The sequence below is a fragment of the Dipodomys spectabilis genome, unplaced genomic scaffold (genome assembly GCF_019054845.1).
Source record: "Dipodomys spectabilis isolate Male_0828 unplaced genomic scaffold, ASM1905484v1 ptg000108l, whole genome shotgun sequence".
In the NCBI taxonomy this organism is placed as follows: Eukaryota; Metazoa; Chordata; class Mammalia; order Rodentia; family Heteromyidae; genus Dipodomys; species Dipodomys spectabilis.
Window position 1 is genome coordinate 4,701,388 of NW_024870785.1, and position 19,995 is coordinate 4,721,382.

At 44.0% G+C, this 19,995-nt stretch overlaps 2 protein-coding genes across 2 annotated transcripts in view; both read right to left on the reverse strand.

Annotated features, from left to right (window-relative positions):
• The window catches only part of Ehd4 (EH domain containing 4), a 738,029-nt gene that overhangs the window by 281,815 nt on the left and 436,219 nt on the right, over nt 1-19,995 (reverse strand). The window lies entirely within an intron of this gene.
• On the reverse strand, nt 16,431-19,759 carry Oip5 (Opa interacting protein 5). The gene is made up of 5 exons (XM_042687941.1): nt 19,450-19,759; nt 19,035-19,101; nt 18,242-18,364; nt 17,699-17,780; nt 16,431-16,768 (listed from the first exon to the last, which is right to left on the reverse strand). The coding sequence occupies exons 1-5, from the start codon at nt 19,661-19,663 to the stop codon at nt 16,691-16,693; spliced, it is 564 nt and encodes a 187-aa protein (XP_042543875.1). The 5' UTR covers nt 19,664-19,759; the 3' UTR covers nt 16,431-16,690.

The following is a 19,995-nucleotide window of genomic DNA, read 5'->3' on the forward strand; positions in this document are numbered from 1 at the left end:
CCATATAAGATGCAACTTCTTTTCTCGACTCCTTACTTTAAACAAGAAAAGCTGGAACAATAACAAAAAATCCAAGCCAGGCGTCAGTGGTTCATGCCTGTAATCCTAGCTACTCAGGAGACTGAGATCTGAGGATCGTGGTTCAAAGCCAGCCATGGCAGGAGTGTCCATGAGACTCATGTCTAGTTAACCAGTAGAAAACTGGAAGTGGAGCTGTGGCTCAAGTGTTGGAGCACCCATCTTGAGCTAAAGAGCTGAGGGACAGTGCCCAGGCCCAGACAGACCAAAAAAAAATATTCTTGCATGATGCAGATGGTCTGCTTTTTGATGGTGAAAGGAATCCTTCACATCCATCCCAAGGAACCATGCAGAGGCAGGCACAGGAGAAAGATTATTAAAAGGTTTATTAGAGAAGCCATATTTCCCCGAAGAGGGAGCACATGTTATCGGTCCCTATCCAAGTAGCAGGAAGGTCTGAGGTCAGGAAGTCAGGTTAGTGGGTGCTCAGGTAGGTCTGGGCACAGAGGGAGTGGCCAGCTATAGGGTGGGAATTTTGGGGCAAGGAAGAGCTCAGGTATGGGTGGAGCTGAGGACCAAAGGCAGGCATAATGTTAACAGATGGTCAGATGGTCCCTGTTGAATCAGTTGGTTGGTTTGTTTTAGGCCTGGGTGCTGTCTCTCAGCTCTTAGCTCAAGGTGAGGCCTCTACCACTTTTTTTTTTTTTTTTTTTTGCCTGTCTTGAGGCTTGAACTTGAGCACTGTCCCTAAACCTCTTTGTGCTCAAGGACAATATTTTACCACTTCAGCTACAGCACCACTTAAGGATTTTTCTGAGTAGTTCATCGGAGATGAGAGTCGCACAGACTTTCTTGCCCAGGTTGGCTTTGGACCTGATCCTCAGTTCTCAGCCTCCTGAGTAGCTAGGGTTACAGGAGTGAGCCACTGGTGCCCAGCGGTATTACATTTTTATTCAAGGTAGAAGGCAAAACAACAACACATGCATGGATAAAATGCGACCCCAGGTCTCAAGCATTTCAACAGTTAGAGAGGAAAAGTCTCAATTGTTTCCTGTAACAGGATGAAAACTACCTGGGGCCAGCAGTGAAAGTATTACTATAATGCAGCTTCATGCTGGCTTAATATAAGCGGCCTGGCCACACCACCGAGGAGACGCGACGTCCACGCGGAAATAGCTCCGCATCCCTAATGGAACTACAATTCAATCTGTCCCAGTTACTGCCACCCAAGCCCCCGAGCCAACCGGGAAGAGCCTGAACCGGTGGGAGTTGATTGACGGGCATTCCAGCCAACCCGCGACGGCGTCGGAGCGCGTGCGCAGGCAAGACAGGGGGCCAATCAGGGCTGGGCTGCGCGGGGCGGGCCCAGTGGGAACCGCCCACCGCCGGGTTGGTGGAGCTGAGAAGGAGCGAAGATGGCGGAGTGACTCGTCCAGGGGCCCGCTGGGCTCCGGTCCCGGGGCGTGCGCGCTGGCCGCCGCGAGGCTCGGCCGGCCTGCTGGACTGTGCGAGGTGAGCCGACGGTGCTGTGGAAGGGCCAGCGAGCTGGCGGCGGGACGGCGGGGCTGGGTGAGAAGGAGCCGGCCGGGGGCGGAGCCCGGCGGGACCCGGGCCGGGCCGGGGCTCGGAGCCCGTCGTCCCCGGGCGGCCGCGCGGCCTGCGCCGCCCCCCGGCCTCGGCCCCCAGCGGGGCGCGGGCCGCGGCCTCGCCTGCCTTTGTGCTCGGCGCTGCCCGCGGGACTGCCCCCACGCGGGACTCGGTCTGTTGCTGGGGACCGGCGGACCTTGCTCGGCGCCGCGCGCGCGCCCACCCGGGGCCGGCCCTGCCCGCTGACCTTGAGGTTGGGCGGGACACCTCCCCTCCCCGCGGGGCCCGAGCCCGAGCCCGCGGTTCGCCCGCACCCCACGGACGATCCTCACCTCCCAAACTCGGACGAGCCCCGGGAGCAGCTTTGTCCTTGTGCGTCCTGGTTGTGGCCCTCGTGGCGCATTGCATTCATTCTGGCCGAAGCTGAGGCATTCCCAGACTTGTTCACGTCCGATCCCGAACGAATGGAGACAGTCCTGCAGTACGTCCCCCACCCCACCCCCTCCGACAGTCTTTTTTTAAATAAGGAGGTAGTAAGAAATAGTCTTGGAGAATATTGTTTAAAAAAAAGAATGGCGGCGTTTTAGGACTGTCACCTACATGCATTTGGCTCTTGTTTAACCATAGGGAGCATATTCTCACAACGATTATTATACCCCTTACTAGGTCTCATTTTCTTCTTTTTAATCGGTCGTGGGGTTTGCACTCTGGGCCTGGGCGCTGTCCCTCAGCGCTTCAGCTCTAGGTAAGAGCCACTTGAGCCACACACCCCCCCCACTTCCCGTTTTCTGAGGGTTAATTGGAGATAAAGTCTCACAGACTTTCTTGTCCGGCTGGCATTGAACCGCAGTTTTCAGATCTCAGCCTCCTGAGTAGCTGGGATTACAGGTGTGAACCATTGGCACCTGCCTTCTCATTTTTTCTGAAAGTTTCTGTTAAATATCTGAATTGGTGAGGCCTGATCAAAATTGTAATCTCACCCTGAGTGAGGGGGTGAAAGGATCAGTTCTAGGCCAGCTTGGGCTAAATTCTGAGCAAGATCCTCCAAAACAATCCAAAGAGAAAAAAATGTAGCATATTAATTTTTGTACAGAATGAATGGCAATACCTTAATACAAATGAGTGCTTTTGGTAGATCTTTTGCTCCAGTGCATGACTTTGATACCTTTTTTTTTTTGGCTGGTCCTGGGGCCTGAACTCGGCCTGGGCACTGTCCCTCAGCTCTTCAGCTCAAGGCTAGCACTCTACCATTTGAGCCACAACGTCACTTCCAGCTTTTTCTGCTTATGTGGTGCTGAGGAATCGAACCCAGGGCCTCATGCATGCAAGGCAAGCACTCTACCACTGAGCCATCTTCCCAGCCTGACTTTGATATCTTTTAATGGTGTAAATTCTGATTGTTCCTTCTGAATGGTTTGTAGTCTTTATTTATTTATGGCTTTCCTGAGGCAAGGTCTCACAATGTATCTCATGCTGGATTCCAACTTGCACTCTTCCTGCTTTACTGTGAATGCTGGGATTGCAGGTAGGTACCACCATGCCCAACTTATGATAGTGAATTTCTCTCAAAAAGCTTGTTTGGGCTGAGTAATTTTGTATACTAATTCATGTAGCATCAGTGAGAGCAACTTCATTACTTCAGTATTCTTCTCATTTTCAGGAACCTTATCACACAGGAAGAACATTTCCCTGATATCGGTGCTTTTATATTCTCAAAATTCTGAACTCAGGACTTGGCAAGTAAGTAGTGGTGGTTAGTCACTCCAGATACTGTTTCAGAAGTTTGATTATAGCTAAATAGAAATAGATAAGTAAGGGGCTGGGAAGGTGGCTCAGTGGTAGAGCGCTTGCCTTGCATGCATGAGGCCCTGGGTTCGATTCCTCAGCACCACATAAGCAAAAAGAAAAAAGCCGGAAGTGGCGCTGTGGCTCAAGTGGTAGAGTGCTAGTCTTGAGCTGAAGAGCTGAGGGACAGCGCCCAGGCCCAGAGTTCAGGCCCCACGACCGGACCCCCCCAAAAAACAACAACAACAAAAAGAAATAGATAAGTAAGCATAAATTAACCTCAACCTGAACGTGGTGGTGAATACTTTAAATCTCAACACACTGGAAACTGAAGAAGAGGAGAGCAATTGAAACAGACAAACAGAAACGATTGTATCTAACTACATAGCATAATTATATTTGAATGAATATCTTTTTTTTAAATTGATCATGGGTCCTGAGTGCTATCACTTTTGTGATAGCTCAAGGCTAGTAGTACTCTACCACTTGGGTCACAGCTTTACTTGTGGCTTTTGATGGTTAATTGGAGGTGATATATATAAGAATTTCATGGACTTTCCTTCCTGGGCTGGCTTTGAACCCTCATCCTCAGATCTCAGTCTCCTGAGTAGCTAGGATTACAGGTGTGAGCCAAAAGCAATACAAAGTGTAAAACAAACAAACAGTGTTTATCCAACCAGTAATTTTCATTGCATACATAAAATAGATATATATATTTAATTAAATTGAAAAAAATCAATTGGTTAGAAAATAAATAGGCTATTTTAGAATGTATTTAATTCTGTTTTGTTGTTATTGGTTATTATTGAAGTACTGTGCGTCAAAGCCAGGGCCTTGTATATCCTAGGCAATTCCTGGCCTATTATGCCACAGTTGCAGCCATAAATCTTTGTTCCTTGTTTTTGGTGTTCCTTGTTTTTGGTTGTGTGGTTATTTTGATTTTTTTTTTTTTTGGGTCCGGTCGTGGGGCCTGAACTCTGGGCCTGGGCGCTGTCCCTCAGCTCTTCAGCTCAAGGCTAGCGCTCTACCACTTGAGCCACAGCGCCACTTCCGGCTTTTTTCTTTTTGCTTATGTGGTGCTGAGGAATCGAACCCAGGGCCTCAGGCATGCAAGGCAAGCCCTCTACCACTGAGCCACCTTCCCAGCCCCCTTGTTTTGATTTTTGATACTGTTCTAGTACTGGGACTTGAACTCAAGGCCTCCTATTTTCTCTTGTTTTTTTACTCTCAAGCTAACACTTGAGCCACAGCTCTACTTTCTATATAGCATTTTTTCCCTCTCCTCCACCCCCAACTGTTTTTCTTGAAAAAACTGAATTTAGTATTTAGACATTTTCTTTGTTCTTTTTTGTTTGGGTTTGTTTTTTAATTTAGATCTCACTGTGGAATCGTTAAGTGCTGGGATTATAGCTATGTCACCATGCCAGCTACTTTTTGGGGGGTGAATTTTAGGGTTTTGTATTGAATCAGCAGGTACTTTGCCACTTGATCTACACTACAGTGCCCCTCCCCCCCTTTTAAATTTCAGTTCTTATTTAGATAGGGTCTGGTGTTGTTTTGCCTGGGGTTGGTCTCAGACTTTCATTCTCCTGTGGCCTCCCTTGTAACTGGGTGGAGCCTAAACAACTTTCTTGAACCTCATTTCTCTGCTGTCTACCTCTTGAGTTGCTGGAATTATACATGTCAGCTCCACACCTGACCCAAAATATTATTTTGTGTACATTTAGAATGTTGTTTTAAAAAATATACTCATTTAGAATCTGTCCTAATCTTCTACTTCAAATTTATTCCCAGGAATTTCTCTGTTGTCTTCTCCAGTGGGTAGTCCTTCTTATATCCAGCCACTTTCCCTGTTGAGCACGGATATCTTTCTACACATGAGCTCCGTAATTTGGAATTGAAGACTGTTTTCTTTGTTCCACCTCTCAGATTCTACACAGAGATGCCCTGTGGATGTAATTGTCTTGCCGATTTTCCTGGAAGAAATAAAGCAGCTGATGTGGGTCTTCCAATGCAGTTTGGTTAATTATAAAGAAATGATTTTGCAAGCTTGAAAACAGGTGCTTTGGTCATGGTATTTATGAGTTCTTTCCCATTTGTTGCGAACAAGAAGATTAACAAGTATTAATGACTTAAGGTTTTTGTTTTTTTTTTTAATGTCTTCCAGATTTGGCAAGTTATTCTACCATATCTGATAAAACACATTTGAGACTACAGAAGTAAATTCCAGATATTGTTTGTAATTTGAAATGGAAAAGATGCTAAAAAGTTACACAGTTCTATATCTTGGCTTTTCCTGCAACATAGAATTCCTGCATAAGAACAAAGGTCCAGTTCTGTAGTTGAATGTTCATTGTGATAAAGAGGCATTGAGATGAGATGCTGAAGTTGATTTCTTTTTTTTTTTTTTTTTTTTTTTTGGGTCCAGTCATGGGGCCTGAACTCTGCTTGGGCGCTGTCCCTCAGCTCTTCAGCTCAAGGCTAGTGCTCTACTACTTGAGCCACAGCTCCACTTCCGGCTTTTTTCTTTTTGCTTATGTGGTGCTGAGGAATCGAACCCAGGGCCTTGAGCATGCATGCAAGGCAAGCGCTCTACCACTGAGCCACCTTCCCAGCCCTGAAGTTGATTTCATGTTTGAGCAATCTATCATAGTTTCTATACCGAAACATATTTTTATTCCAGTTTTGGATCACAGGAGGGTGTTTTTTTTTTTTTTTTCCTCTTGGGAAAAAGCTGTTAACTTTTTTTCAGAAGGCTTTATTTTGTATTTGTTTTTGTTTTTTCATTCTTCTGAGGAAGGACCAGATTGTGCAGTGGGTAACCTTGTGTATGCATGTTTGCGTTTTATTTAATGAATGTTAAAAAGAAAACAACACAGACTGGGCATGGTGGCATGCGCTTGTAATCCTAGCCTCAAGAGGTAAAGGCAGGAGGATGTGAGCTCAAAGCTAGCTTGGGCTACATAGGTAGACGCCGTGTCCAGAAAACAATTTTAAATGGTAAACTAAATTTGAAAGAAAACACAGTATCAAGAACCCAGTGGTGGAAACCTGCTTACCGCCTAGAGATGAGAGGCCGCCATATCACAAAATTCACCGTATTTTGTAGCATCATATAGCACGTGACCTTTGTTTATTGTGTGGCTAAGGCTGGAAGAAAAGTGGCATGTGTGACTTCTAAACTTAAGAAGATGTAGTAGATTTTATCCTGCTCTCAACTTTGGAATACAGAAGGAGAAAAATGAGGAAAGCCTATGTAGATCATCCATTTTTCTAAGAACAAGAAGCAAGTATGTCTTGTGACCTCAGTTTTTTTCCTTTTTTTCCTTTTTATAAAAGCATGAATAACTTTTCCTTTGACCCAAGATGCATACTTTGACGTTTGGCTCATTTTCCAGGTGATGGCTGAAAAGGCTGCGAGTCAGGTAACTTTCCTGGTTGGAAGTGAACTTTCTCATCAGAGAATGGCCTCAGAAGAGATGTTTCCTATCCTGTGGTTGGATCACTGTAGATTTAGGCGTTCAGGATCAGAAAAACACTTCACTTAAAAATATTTCCAGTTAACAAGTATGGATCTGATGAGTCTTGCTGAGAAGAAATTCAGGGCTTCAAAAAACAAAAAGCCTGGCACCAGTGGCTCACGCCTGTAATCCTAGCTACTCAGGCTGAGATCTGAGGATCACGGTTCAATGCCAGCCCTGGCAGGAAAGTCCGTGAGACTCTCATCTCCTGATTAACCACCAGAAAACTGGAAATGGTGCTGTGGCTCAAGAGGTAGAGTGCTCACCTTGGGCTGAATAGCTCAGGGATAGCACCCAGGCCCAGAGTTCTAGCCCCATGACCACCACCACCAACAAAAACCAAGAAATAATGGATCTTCCTCCCCCCCCCCCCCCCCACAACAATTATACTTTATGATGAATAGACAGTGAATGCCTGTCCTTCCAAATCAACAAGACCACTATTAGATTTATATGCTTACGATTTTGTGGATGGAGGAAGAATTTTTTGAGACATTAGCTGAAATTAAGGAGAGGTCATGTTATTTATGTCTGTCTTCTGCAGTAGCTGCTCAGGGTTATTGGTGCTGTGATGCTGGACCGTAGGATGGATTTCCCAAACTTTCACTGTGATCAAAATAGCAAATGTTGGACATTCTAATGATTAGTGAGACTGGTCAATCATTTTGAATGGAAATTAAAAACTCTGTCATAGAGCTAGGAAGGTGGCTAAGTCGTAGAGAGCTTGCCTTACATGTATGAGGCCCTGGGTTTGATTCCTCAGCACCACATAGGCAGAAAAAAATTTTTTTTGTCATAAAATAGTGTAGGTAAAACACTTTGACCAAGATAAATTACTGAATGCTAGGAGGTAATAGAAATGACTGCAGTTAAAGGTAACTTAAAGACTTCTCTCCATAAGCCCTATAGCAATGTCCTTTAGGTTTTCTTTAAATAGGATGAAGCCAGGTGTCTCCCACTGGGCATTCTCATTTCATGGAGAATCTGTGCCCTCTTACCATCTTACCCATCTTTGGGCAGGGGATGTAAGCACCAGTGAAACTAGCTCTGACCCACTTCCTGAAACAGCATCAGACTCCCTTTCTCCTGATGTTTTGTAGTGTTCAGCTCAGAGCCCCAAAATCAGTGTTTAGCATTCTTTCAAGTCATTCCCACATCTTGGATGACATCAGTTGGCATTTAACAAGTTGAGTACTTTCCACTTGTGGCTCCCCAGCATTTAATACATTTCTATTTTTTCTGGTCTATTTAGGCCCTCTTCCTGGCAACAATTGTATTTTAGAACTAAGCCTCAGTCCATAGCCAGGCCTCCTTCCTTTCCTAAACACATCCATGGTTGCTGGCAGTTTTTCCTTTGTAAACATAAACAAAAACGGGATATGTGCAATAGAAATATATATATATATGTATATTTTAATACTTGTGGACAAATGTTACAAGTTGTTTAAGAACAACAAAATCACCAATGTCTTCCATTTTGAGACGTGTATAGTTTTGTAAGCATTAGTGCTTGGTAGCGTATTGTAGTGCCATGTTAGGGGTTAGTGCATGAGCTTAGTAATAATTTTAAACTAAAGAATGAATTAGTGATTTTAACCAATAGTGTAAAGAGTGGAAATTATAGACTTTCTTTTTTCATAAATACCTGAATCTGATACTCTCCCTGGGGAAAGGAAAAAAAGGCCAAAAAGACTATTTATGAAGAGAAATGTGGGTTCATATTTGGAAATGTTTGTGCTTGAGTATATACAAGCTTTTCACTGAGGTACAACACCCCATTTCAAGATTCTGCATTGCTATTTGAGGTGAGCTTGTTTTAGGCTGTTTTCACATTCTGTCGGGTTCTTTTTTTCTTTTTTTACTCCTTTTGTGTCCAGAAACTATTTTACATTTTGCATGTTTCATTGAGATGCAATGTTAATTATTTTGGGGAATGTTTACCTAACTTGCTGAACATGTACATTTTCTCTCGCTTAATGAAATATTACTAGTTTGGATATGTTCTACATTGTTACAGGTGTTTATTTTCAAATCAGAATTGTTTATGGATAGGATTCCAGACTTTTTCATGAAAATTGTAAATGTAGCTAAACATAGGCTGCCATGTAAGTGGACTCTTTCCCTTGGTTATAGCAATCAGACAGCTTTCTCTCTCTCTTCTTTTTTAACCCTTCCTACCTTCCTAGGAAATAAAAATTTGCTCTAAAAGCAGATGATAGCGTTGTGTAAAAAGGAATTGTACCTCTATAAGCTGCCTTGGAAGTGGCAGTTTTCTAGAGTGGTTTTTAGATGTCAGTATTAAGAGTGTCCAGGATATTTTGAAACAGATTGTTAGTATAATAGGACATGCAAAACTGTTTTAATGTGACATGTCATGTACAAGCAAGACAAATAAGATTCTAGTAGCACACCTCCAGGGACCCAGGTTTAGATGCTCATGTTGTAGTTTAAATAGTTGTACTCTTAGGTCAGTGCCTGGGAGAATCTGAAAATCACTTCAATTAGAACAAAAGTGAATACAAAATAGCACATACATAGGAAAGAATATTTCCTATTGCTAAAAAAAAAGCCATAAAATGAACTAATAATATTTAAGAGGTAGAAATTTAGTAGCAATAAGTTTTGCGTGTATAACAAATTGCATCTGCAGAGTTGTACAGTAGAGTGAATGGCCATTTGAGTTTGTGAGGCTCTTCAATCAACAGAGCTCTACTGAAGGAAAAAGAACACATAAAGGGTACTTTGTTTTTTAAAAAGTATGAATGTATATGAATGTATGTAAGGAAACAGCAACTTTTGTGTGTGAGTAAAGTTAAAGAACTTACTTGTTTCTCCAAAGGTGGTTTCAACTAAAGGTTGAAATCTTTCTAGTGCTGATCTGGAAGCAGATGAACTCCTTTTGTCCCAGTGAAACCAACCCATGAAGTTTGCTTGTTTCTATAAGCAACAGGCATTTACTATGTCCAGTGGCATACTTTGTGTGTTTTTTAAAAAGGGAAAGTTGGTTGGCTATGTGATCAGAGTTTAGGAAGAAAAATAAAGACTTAGATAATTAGCTTTTTCTTATGATTATGATTTAATTTAGGATGATTTAAAGGTAGAAAGCTAAGAGATTGGGGATTAGCCAAAGACTATATGTTGGTTTTTTAAAAGCCTTGCCTAATGTAGATATGACAAAGCTTAACGGCCTGTAACTGCTTACTCTGTTAACAAGGTGACCCAGCAATAGTTTCTTTCTTGATCTGAGAAGTACATAGCTCACATCAGGATATAATAGTAGAACTAGGGTAACTTCTTACTCCTTTTTACCTCATGTCCATCTTGGCCATTTAGCACCTTGAAGATCCTTGAAAAGATTGGGTCTATGTTGCTTTGTTTTTCCAGGGGAAAATAGTGAAAGATTATATGGTATTAGAGCTAAGACTCTCTTAAATATTTCTTATATGTGGTAACTCCAAAGGACAGGGAAAAGACTGTATAAAATTGTACTTTCTCTTTAAATGTTCTATGCTGTCAGTCAATGTTAAATATTGTATCAACCAAGCAATATTGCAACATCTGCATGATCATGGGAACATGGCTGATTACAATGATGTCAATAATTAAACAACTAAAGATCACCGTTAACAGCCATGTTAATAGTACAAAATGCTAAAATATGCCACAAGTTTTTGTAGTCTCAAGGTATGTGGTTAATTACTGTTCAAAGTTACTGTGGTCTCATGTTTACTCTTTATGTACCTGTGATATGCAAAATATAGAGACCCTTGGCCTCCAGGAGTTTACATTCTCATGGTGCTGTTGGTGCAAGCAAACTGCTTCTAGTGTATTCAGAACATTGCTTGGCTATTAATTACACCATTTTGGAAGGATCCCTTGGCCCATGGTTTTAAAAGGCAGAGGGCTATGCTAAATTTCAGGGCATTAGTGCTTGAGTTTACATTGTATTAGCTCTTCAACTTCTTTACCCCAGGGAACGGTGCAGGTAATGCTCATTTTTGTGAATAAGAGAAGAAACCATTCTACCTAAGAGCATTTTTACCATCTCCCTGTCCTGCATATGCTCAGTAACAGAGCTGTCAATCAATGGCCAAGAAAACTTAGCATTCCCTAAGACTGTGCATCTCTCAGTTCTGTCTTAACCCAAGGTTTCACATCATCCCTTACTCAGAAGGGCCAGGATTTCCTTATAAGCCTTTCATAACTGGATATTGGTCCTAACTTTCAACCTTTTCTGTAGGGAGTGTGCATCTGTCCTGAAGCAGCATTATGATAGATGTGCTTCACTTGCCTGCATTTCTAAGCAATTACTTTACTAACTCAAATTTCAGTTGAAATTTTGCATGTATTGTTATTTTCTGTAGTTCCTCTGAATCCAGGGGTTTATTCTGCATGTTCATTAACACTGGGCCTAGTAAAAGTGCAAGCAATAGTGGTGGCAGGCCCATAACTGATTTTAGAATATTAATATTCTATTGCATGATTGAAATTCCCTTATTAGGTGGTAATTTTATATATGCATTTAATAACAAAGCAATAGACACTTAAGCCAATAATGTAGTCCAGTTATTTTTATTTTCTAAAAAAAGACTATCTTCATTGAAAATAGGAGGAAGATAAACAGGCAATCACAAGACATTCAAACTGTCAGGAATAGAGCATAACAGGGCTCACCCTCTTCTCTAATTAGTTCCCAAGCATGTTCAAAAACAAGACACACACTAAGCATGTTGACTAAATAAACTGCCGTGGTTATAATAATCAGAAAGGTGCAGAGTTTCCGAAAAGGTAGGAAAATAGGCCATTTTAGGGGACACCATTATACAGCATGTTAAATAACTAGATACAGGGTTTGTCTTGTGAGGTTTATGTAGTTCAGTGTGGGGTTGCTTAAAACTAGGATCTTGAGCCAGATAGAGTAGAACATCTGGCAGCTCCTGCTACTCAGGAGGCTTATGCAGGATTGTTGAGCCCAGGATTTGGAAGCCAGCCTAGGCAACAGAACTATTCTTTTTTTAACCAAAAAACTAATATCTTGGAGGTGAATTGGATCAATACACGTGCACTTGAGGGTTTTTAGGTAACGAAGCAACTTTTGGTTGTACTAGTGCTGGCCAGTCTTGAAGGACCCCCACAGAGAGTGAGCATTCCACTTAGTACTGAAATACTGTTAACATCTAGTCTGTTTTCTCTCATTGCTGTGTTTTGCTTTATAACCAGAGCTTGTTGATGAATTGGTTAGACTGCAGTTTTTTCTTTAAAACCATGTGTGTTTGTGCTGGTACTGTGTTGTTTTTTCTCAGCTGTCTCTACCACTTGAACCAGCTGTTTTGTTACAGATTATTTTGAAAACATTGTCTTCTTTGCTGGTAGTATGGTTATCACCGATTATAACATTGCATTGGGGGGTGTCGCTCTGGTGGAGCACCTGCCTACTATGTTACCATTTGAGCACTAGGTTTGATCCCAGTATGGGCACTCACTGAGTTCAGGAAGGAATTGTGGTTGTACTTTGTCTTTAAACAACAGTTCTAGTTTTTGAGAGAAAAAAAAAAGTCACCTCTCCATAACTAAAAGGATTAATATTGGAGTATCTTTCACAAAGGTTTAGTTTACTCTCCTTTTAAGTACTGAATGCTCACTGCGTGCGCTTGGTCTACATGTTCTCCATTGCTCCATTGGTACAAAGATAATGCTAACTGAATTTTATTGGTTATGTTTGAAGTATTACAAAAGGCAGTTTGCTTTTTTAATCTATGCATCTTCGGGCATTTTGAAGAAGAAATTGTATTCCTTGATGTAAAAAGGAACTGTTGTACGAGTTTGGAAACTCTGCACCTCTGTGTGTATATATATATACTTTTAGCAATAAAGCAGCATGAGCTGAGAATGCACTGAACTTCCATTGTCTGTTGTTACTTGAGATGGGTAATTTCAAATAATGGTGTGAATGGGAGAAAAAAGCTTTTTCCATAGGCCTATGCTGATGTAGGCTCTAAATAAAGAAAAAGGACCTGGTTTTCTTTTTTCTTTGTTGGTCATGGGGCTTGAACTCTGGGCTTGGGTACTGTCCCTGCGCTCTTCAGCTCAAGGCTAGTGAACTACCACTTGACCCACAGCGCCACTTCTGGTTTTCTAGTTGTTTATTGAAGATAAGAGTCTCACAGAGTTTTTTGTTTTTTTTTTTTTTGGGGGGGGGAGGGTCTGGTCATGGAGCCTGAACTCTGGGCCTGGGCGCTGTCCCTCAGCTCTTCAGCTCAAGGCTAGCGCTCTATCACTTGAGCAACAGCACCACTTCTGGCTTTTTTTCTTTTTGCTTATGTGGTGCTGAGGAATCGAACCCAGGGCCTCAGGCATGCAAGGCAAGCACTCTACCACTGAGCCACCTCCCCAGCCCAAGAGTCTCACAGACTTTTCTGCCTGGACTGTCTTGGAACCTGTGATCCTCAGATCTCAGCCTCCTGAGTAGCTAGGAGTAGCCACCTGTGGCTGAGTAGCCACCTGCGCCTGGCTAAGGACCTGATTTTCTTGATAGATAGGTGTGAGTTAGGCACGTTATCCAGGGGGACAGATAACCCATTTGAAGAGAAAGTGTTTAAAATTAACATTCCCCTCTCACCTCTAAGGCCTAATTGATAATACATCAGTAAACAAATTTTAGTTTCTGTGCTTCAGCTATTCTAGAAAGTCCTTCCTATCTGAAATACATCAGGCATTTAAGATGCTTAATACGTAAACTGGCTTTATTATCAACACTAAAAAAATTTTTTTGGGGGGGTCCAGTCGTGGGGCCTGAACTCTGGGCCTGGGCGCTTCAGCTCTTCAGCTCAAGGCTAGTGCTCTACCATTGAGCCACAGCGCCACTTCTGGCTTTTTTTTTCCCCCTCTTTGCTTATGTGGTGCTGAGGAATCAAACCCAGGGCCTCATGCATGCAAGGCAAGCGCTCTACCACTGAGCCACCTTCCCAGCCCCAACACTAAAATTTTATTAAGAGAAATTGTTTCTCATGTTAGGGGAAGCCAAGAAGTAGATGTTACAATGTTGGAATAGGCTCTTATCAAATGGGAAGGGACAAATGAGCTAGCTATGCAGCTTTTGTTCTGTGACTACAAATAGTATACTTCCTCATTTTTGAGACTATTCGTTTAATAAACACTGACTAGTACTGTGCTATAGGTTGGCATAAACATGAAGGTGTCTCCCATCAAGAATCTCAAGATCATAAGGCTGGGAAGTTGGCTCAGTGGTAGAGTGCTTGCCTTGCATGCCTGAGGCCCTGGGTTCGATTCCTCAGCACCACATAAGCAAAAAGAAAAAAGCCAGAAGTGGCGCTGTGGCTCAAGTGGTAGAGCGCTAGCCTTGAGCTGAAGAGCTGAGGGACAGCGCCCAGGCCCAGAGTTCAGGCCCCACGACCGGACCCAAAAAAAAAAAAAAAAAAAACTCAAGATCAGGGCTGGGAAGGTGGCTCAGTGTGAGAGCGCTTGCCTTGCATGCCTCAGGACCACATAAACGGGAAAAAAAGCCGGAAGTGGCGCTATGGCTCAAGTGGTAAGAGTGCTAGCCTTGAGCAAAAGCAGCTCAGAGACAGTGCCCAAGCCTGAGTTAAAGCTCCAGGGCTGGCAAAAAAAGAGTGCCAATTGAACAAGCAAGCCAAGTGTTGGACCTCAAAGTACTGCCCCCAAATTGGGTTTTACTTTATCACATACTTTAAAGTTCTTTAAGAATTGTTCCTCATGCTGTGAAGGTGGCTCAGTGGTAGAGCGCTTGCCTCACATGCATGAGGCCCTGGGTTCAATTCCTCAGCATCACACAAGCAGAAAAAACTGGAAGTGGCGCTGTGGCTCAAGTGGTAGAGCGCTAGCCTTGAGCTGAAGAACTGAGGGACAGCGCCCAGGCCCAGACTTCAGGCCCCACGACCAGCAAAAGAAAAAAAAATTGTTCCCCATTGCTCCTGGCTACCTTTGCAGCTCCTGCAGGCTTTGAAGGGCATCTGTTTATGCTGTTTCCCATAATTCTTCATCATTCAGGCCACTGCTAAGACTTCATTCTTTTAGAAGCCTTGTCTGAACTGCAGACCATGTCAGTCACTTTATACATGTGCTTATAGCACTGTTCCTTGACTTCAAAACCCTTTCAAATCTCTTTTTTTTTTTTTTTTGGGGGGGGGGAAGGGGTCGTGGGGCTTGACCTCTAGTCCTGGGTGATATCCCTGAGCTCTTCAGCTCAAGGCTAGCACTCTGCCACTTGAGCCACAGCGCCACTTCCAATTTTCTGACAGTTAATTATAGAGAAGAGTCTTAAGGAGGGCTGGGAAGGTGGCTCAGTGGTAGAGCGCTTGCCTTGCATGCATGAGGCCCTGGGTTCCATTCCTCAGCAACACATAAGCAGAAAAAGCCGGGAAGTGGCGCTGTGGCTCAAGTGGTAGAGCGCTAGCCTTGAGCTGAAGGACAGCGCCCAGACCCAGAGTTCAGGCCCCACCAATGACTCGACACCCCCCCCCCCCTCCGCCACCACTTAAAAAACTACTCAGCCTGTTACACAAAAGTAGAAATAAGTACTTAGAAGAGTGAAATTTTTCCCGGCACTGGTGATTCATACCTATAATCGTAGCTACTCAGGAGGTTGAGATCTGAGTATTGTGGTCCAAAGCCAGCCCAGGAAAGAAAGTCCATGGGACTCTTATCTCCTATTAAACACCAGAAAATCGGGCGGTAGAATGTAGCCTCAAGCAAGAGCTCAAGGTCAGCACCCAGGCCCAAAGGTCTAGCCGTATGAGGGTCAAAAAAAAAAAAGTGAAATTTTATTACTTTCAATATTTACAGTATACAAAACCACATTATGCCATCAAATTACTAAAGATGACTCATAGAATATTTCATGTTACAGGGCTGGGAAGTTGGCTCAGTGGTAGAGCGCTTGCCTTGCATGCATGAGGCCCTGGGTTCGATTCCTCAGCACCACATAAGAAAAAAGCCGGAAGTGGCGCTGTGGCTCAAGTGGTAGAGCGCTAGCCTTGAGCTGAAGAGCTGAGGGACAGCGCTCAGGCCCAGAGTTCAGGCCCCACAACCGGACCCAAAAAAAAAAAAAAAAAAAAAAAAAAAAAGAATATTTCATGTTACATGAAAAACATGATTCATAAGTATTCATAAGTATTGGCTCCATGAGGAAATGCTAGTAATCAGCATTAACCCCAACTGTATTTTCAGATTGACCACGCCTTGTTAGATAGAGGATACATGGACAATTGCACTCAAAACTCTAAATTTGCAGTGAAAGGTATCTTCAAGGATAGGCATTAGGAAATTAAACTACAACATGTACTTAGGCAAACAGCTATAAAAACCTGTTGAACAAATTTTTAATTTAAGAACAGCTTCACAAATCTTTTGCAAGATCAGAAAAGAAATAAACATTATAAAGCACATTACACAAATCCCATTCTTTTTGTTGTTGGTTGTGAGGCTTAAACTCAAGGCCTGAGCATTGTCCCTGAGCTTTTTTACTCACTGCGAGAGCTTTACCACTTTGAGTCACAGTAGCACTTCTGGTTTTCTAGTGGTTAATTGGAATTAAAAGTCTCACGGTCTTTCCTATCTAGGCTGGGTTCAAACAGCTATCAGATATGAGTCCCCTGAGTAACTATGGCGCTTGGCTGCAAACCCCATTCATGAAGCCAGGTTCTTTCACAAATTACCAAACAGCCCTTGTTGCTGAAGAGTCAACATCTTGAATCTGATAGTCACATCGGAAGAACCAAAGATAAGTTTTCTGGCTTGGACTAGTGAGAAGTCTTTTCCTTCAGAATCTTGGTGAGTGAATCTAAGCGAGCATGTATTAGCATTATTTTCTCTTTGAGCTGCAGAGAGAAATACATAACTATCAGGACATCGTATTTTAACTCTCAATTTGTTGGTTGGAATGCCACTTCAAATTTCAGCTATTTTAGATCAAGATTGGGAGTTAGCAATCTCAATCTATATGAAGAATACATTTCTTGGGCTGGGAATGTGGCTTAGTGGTAGAGTGCTTGCCTAGCATGCATGAAGTCCAGGGTTTGATTTCTCAGTACCACATCAACAGGAAAAGCTGGTAGTGGGGATGTGGCTTAAGTGGTAGAGCACTAGCCTTGAGTGCAGAGAGGCTCAGGGACAGAACCCAGGCCCTGAGTTCAAGCCCCAGAACAGGCAAAAAAAAAAAAAAGAATGCATTTCTTAGCTGGGTGCTATTCAGGAGGCTGAGATCTGAGGATTGCGGTTCAAAGCCAGCCTGGGCAGGAAAATCCATGAAACTCTGCCAGTTAACCACCAGAAAACGGGAATTGAGCTGTAGCTCAAAGTGGTAGAGGGCTAGCCTTGAACAAAAGAGCTCTTTTAGACCCTTTAGTGAATACCTACAACTAACATTACCTGCTCTCCAAGGGCAAAAAAATTATATTTCTTTAGCAAGGAATCAGGTTCATGCCTTTCACAGCTCAGCTACTCAAGAGGCTGAGCTGTAAGAATTGAGGTTCAATGCCAGTTTAGGCCAACAAATCCAAATTGGAGACTCTCATCTCCAATTAGAGAGGCATGACCAAAGTATAGTGAAAAAGTAAAAAAGCCACGTGAGACACCAGTCCCTGAGTTTGGGTCCCATGACTGGCAAAATAAAAATAAACTTGTCTATACTGGGGATACAGCTCAAGCAAACACTAGCCTAGAATGTGCAAAGCCTTGGATTCAATTCCCAGCACCACTTAAGAGGATTTGTCTATGTTAAAAGAACTATACAACCATGAAAAGTTTACCTCTGCAATCTTTTCTGGTAGAGGTACATTCTGAATATCAATCTCAGATGCATTTACGACAGCTCTTGTTTTTAACCGATAGCTAAATGGAAATACAGAAAACAAATATTAGTACAAGTAAATAAAATACCCTTTTGAATTATTCTGTGGTATGACTACTAAGACAATACGATGAGAATACAACCAGAACAATCACAATGTTAAGAAGTTATGTCATATACACTGCTATTTTTTTGGATGATAATCCCTGAGTTTAGTATCTTTAATACAAATACTTTGCTTTGCACAAGAGATAAAAATTTACTTGATAAACATATCTACTCACCAGGGCTGGGAAGGTGGCTCAGTGGTAGAGTGCTTGCCTTGCATGCATGAGGCCCTGGGTTTGATTCCTCAGGACCACATAAGCAGCAAAAGCTGGAAGTGGCACTGTGGCTCAAGTAGTAGAGTGCTAGCCTTGAGCTGAAGAGCTCAGGGACATCACGCAGCCCAGAGTTAGGGCCCATGACTGACAAAACAAACAAACAAAAAATATCTACTCACCAAACCATTTTATCACTAGAAAGGCAGAAGTGACCTCTTAAAGCAGCCAAAGCAGCATGGGTGGAATACAAATGGAAGCCAATGGGAATTCCACAGGAACTACAGAATAGAAGGTTGTAAGTGCTGAAGGGAGAGACAAAATATGGCAAGAAGGATAATTAGAGAACAAATAAAAGGTATCCATCCATTCCATCCAGGCTTTGGGGGCTCATATCTGTAATCCTGGCTATTCAGGTGGCTAAGATCTGAGGATTGCAGTTCAAAGCCAGCCCAAGGCAGGAAAGTCCATGAGACTCAGAAAAACGCTGGAAGTGGCGCTGTTGTTCAAGTGGTAGTGGTAGAGCTCTAGGAGCAAAAAGAAGGTCAAGGGACAGTGAATCCAGAGTCCAAGCCCCAACATGGAGGGGGAGGGGGGAATCCATTCCCATGCCTGTAATCCCAGCTGCATGGGAGGCAGATGTGAATATGTGTATATGTATACATATATATACACATACATATACGCATATGCACACTATAATACAATAATGCTTTGTGGAATTATTTGCAATAAAGCTGTCAAAAGAATAAAATGTTGGTGCCCTAAGCAATCTTGGGTCCTGATTTTAAATTTAGGATGCTATCAATCGAAAGGTACATGCCCATTTTAGCATACTTAGGCGAGAAAGAAAAATATATCGCACATACATAGCTTACAATTAAATAGAAGGACTCAAAGGATCGTCCGTGTCCCGTCCCAGTTCCTCCCTCATAACGCCCAGGTCTGGAGCCCACCGGGCATTCTCGGCCTTACCTGCATTTGAGCGAACCTTCAATGCCAACCAGAAAGGGCGCTTCCAGAACGACGTTGTTTGTGACTCCTGAGAAGACGAGAAAAAGAAACCTCTGAGGATCTTGGGAAGGAAAACCGCAGCTGAGGTCCGGTGGCTCAGGCCCGTGATCCGAGCCGCGTCGGAGGCTGCGATCTGAGGATCGGATCGGGGTTCGAAGCCAGCCCGGGCAAGAAAGCCCGCGAGACTCTCATCGCCAATTTACTAGCAAAACAAACAAAAAAAAAGGATGGAAGTGGAGCTGTGACTCGAGCGGCACAGCTCTCGCTCGGAGCTAAAATGCTCAGGGCGCGCGCGGGCCAGGTTCGAGCCCCGGGACCCGCACCAACAGCGGGGCTGGGAGTCCTCCCGGCCCGCCCGGCCCCTCCCCGCACTCACTGGAGAAGGCCACGGCCCCGAGCGCCCGCGACAGGTCCCACGCCAGGTGCAGCGAGTCGGCGAGCACCGCGAAGCACCGCGCGCACTGGAACACGGCGCAGCGCTCCGGGCGCAGCCACCACGGCAGCCGCGGGCCGGCGGGGGCTTCCGCCGCTCCCACCCCCGCGGGGCCGAGCGGCGAGGACCCCACCACCACCTGCGTGTCCCACTCCATGCACGTGGCACCAGAAGAGTCGTCGGAGGCCTCTTTAACGACGTGGCGAAAGTCACACCAGGAGCGCTGGGGCGAAAGCGAGCGGGGCGCGGCCGCCATGCTTCCGCAGCGCGCGCGCTGGTTTCGAACACGCACCAAGTCCCGCCCCAAGCGTGGCTCCCGCGTCCTCATTGGACGACGCTGGCAGCCTGGGCCCGCCTCGCACGTCGTTCGGTCCCTGAGCATTGGCGAGGCGAAAAGAAGAGGGTGCGTCGGTCGAGTCGGGAATCAGCCTTGCAATTGGTCAGAATCAGAGACCCCCCCGCCTTCACGGCATTTTCAACCAACGGGAG

Coding starts and splice junctions, on each gene's coding strand:
- Oip5 (XM_042687941.1), bottom strand. CDS start 19,663: ATGGAGTGGGACACGCAGGTGGTGGTGGGGTCCTCGCCGCTCGGCCCC. Junction 19,102..19,449: donor CGGGGCCGTGGCCTTCTCCA/GTGAGTGCGGGG, acceptor TCGTCTTCTCAG/GAGTCACAAACAACGTCGTT. Junction 18,365..19,034: donor GAAGGTTCGCTCAAATGCAG/GTAAGGCCGAGA, acceptor CTCTCCCTTCAG/CACTTACAACCTTCTATTCT.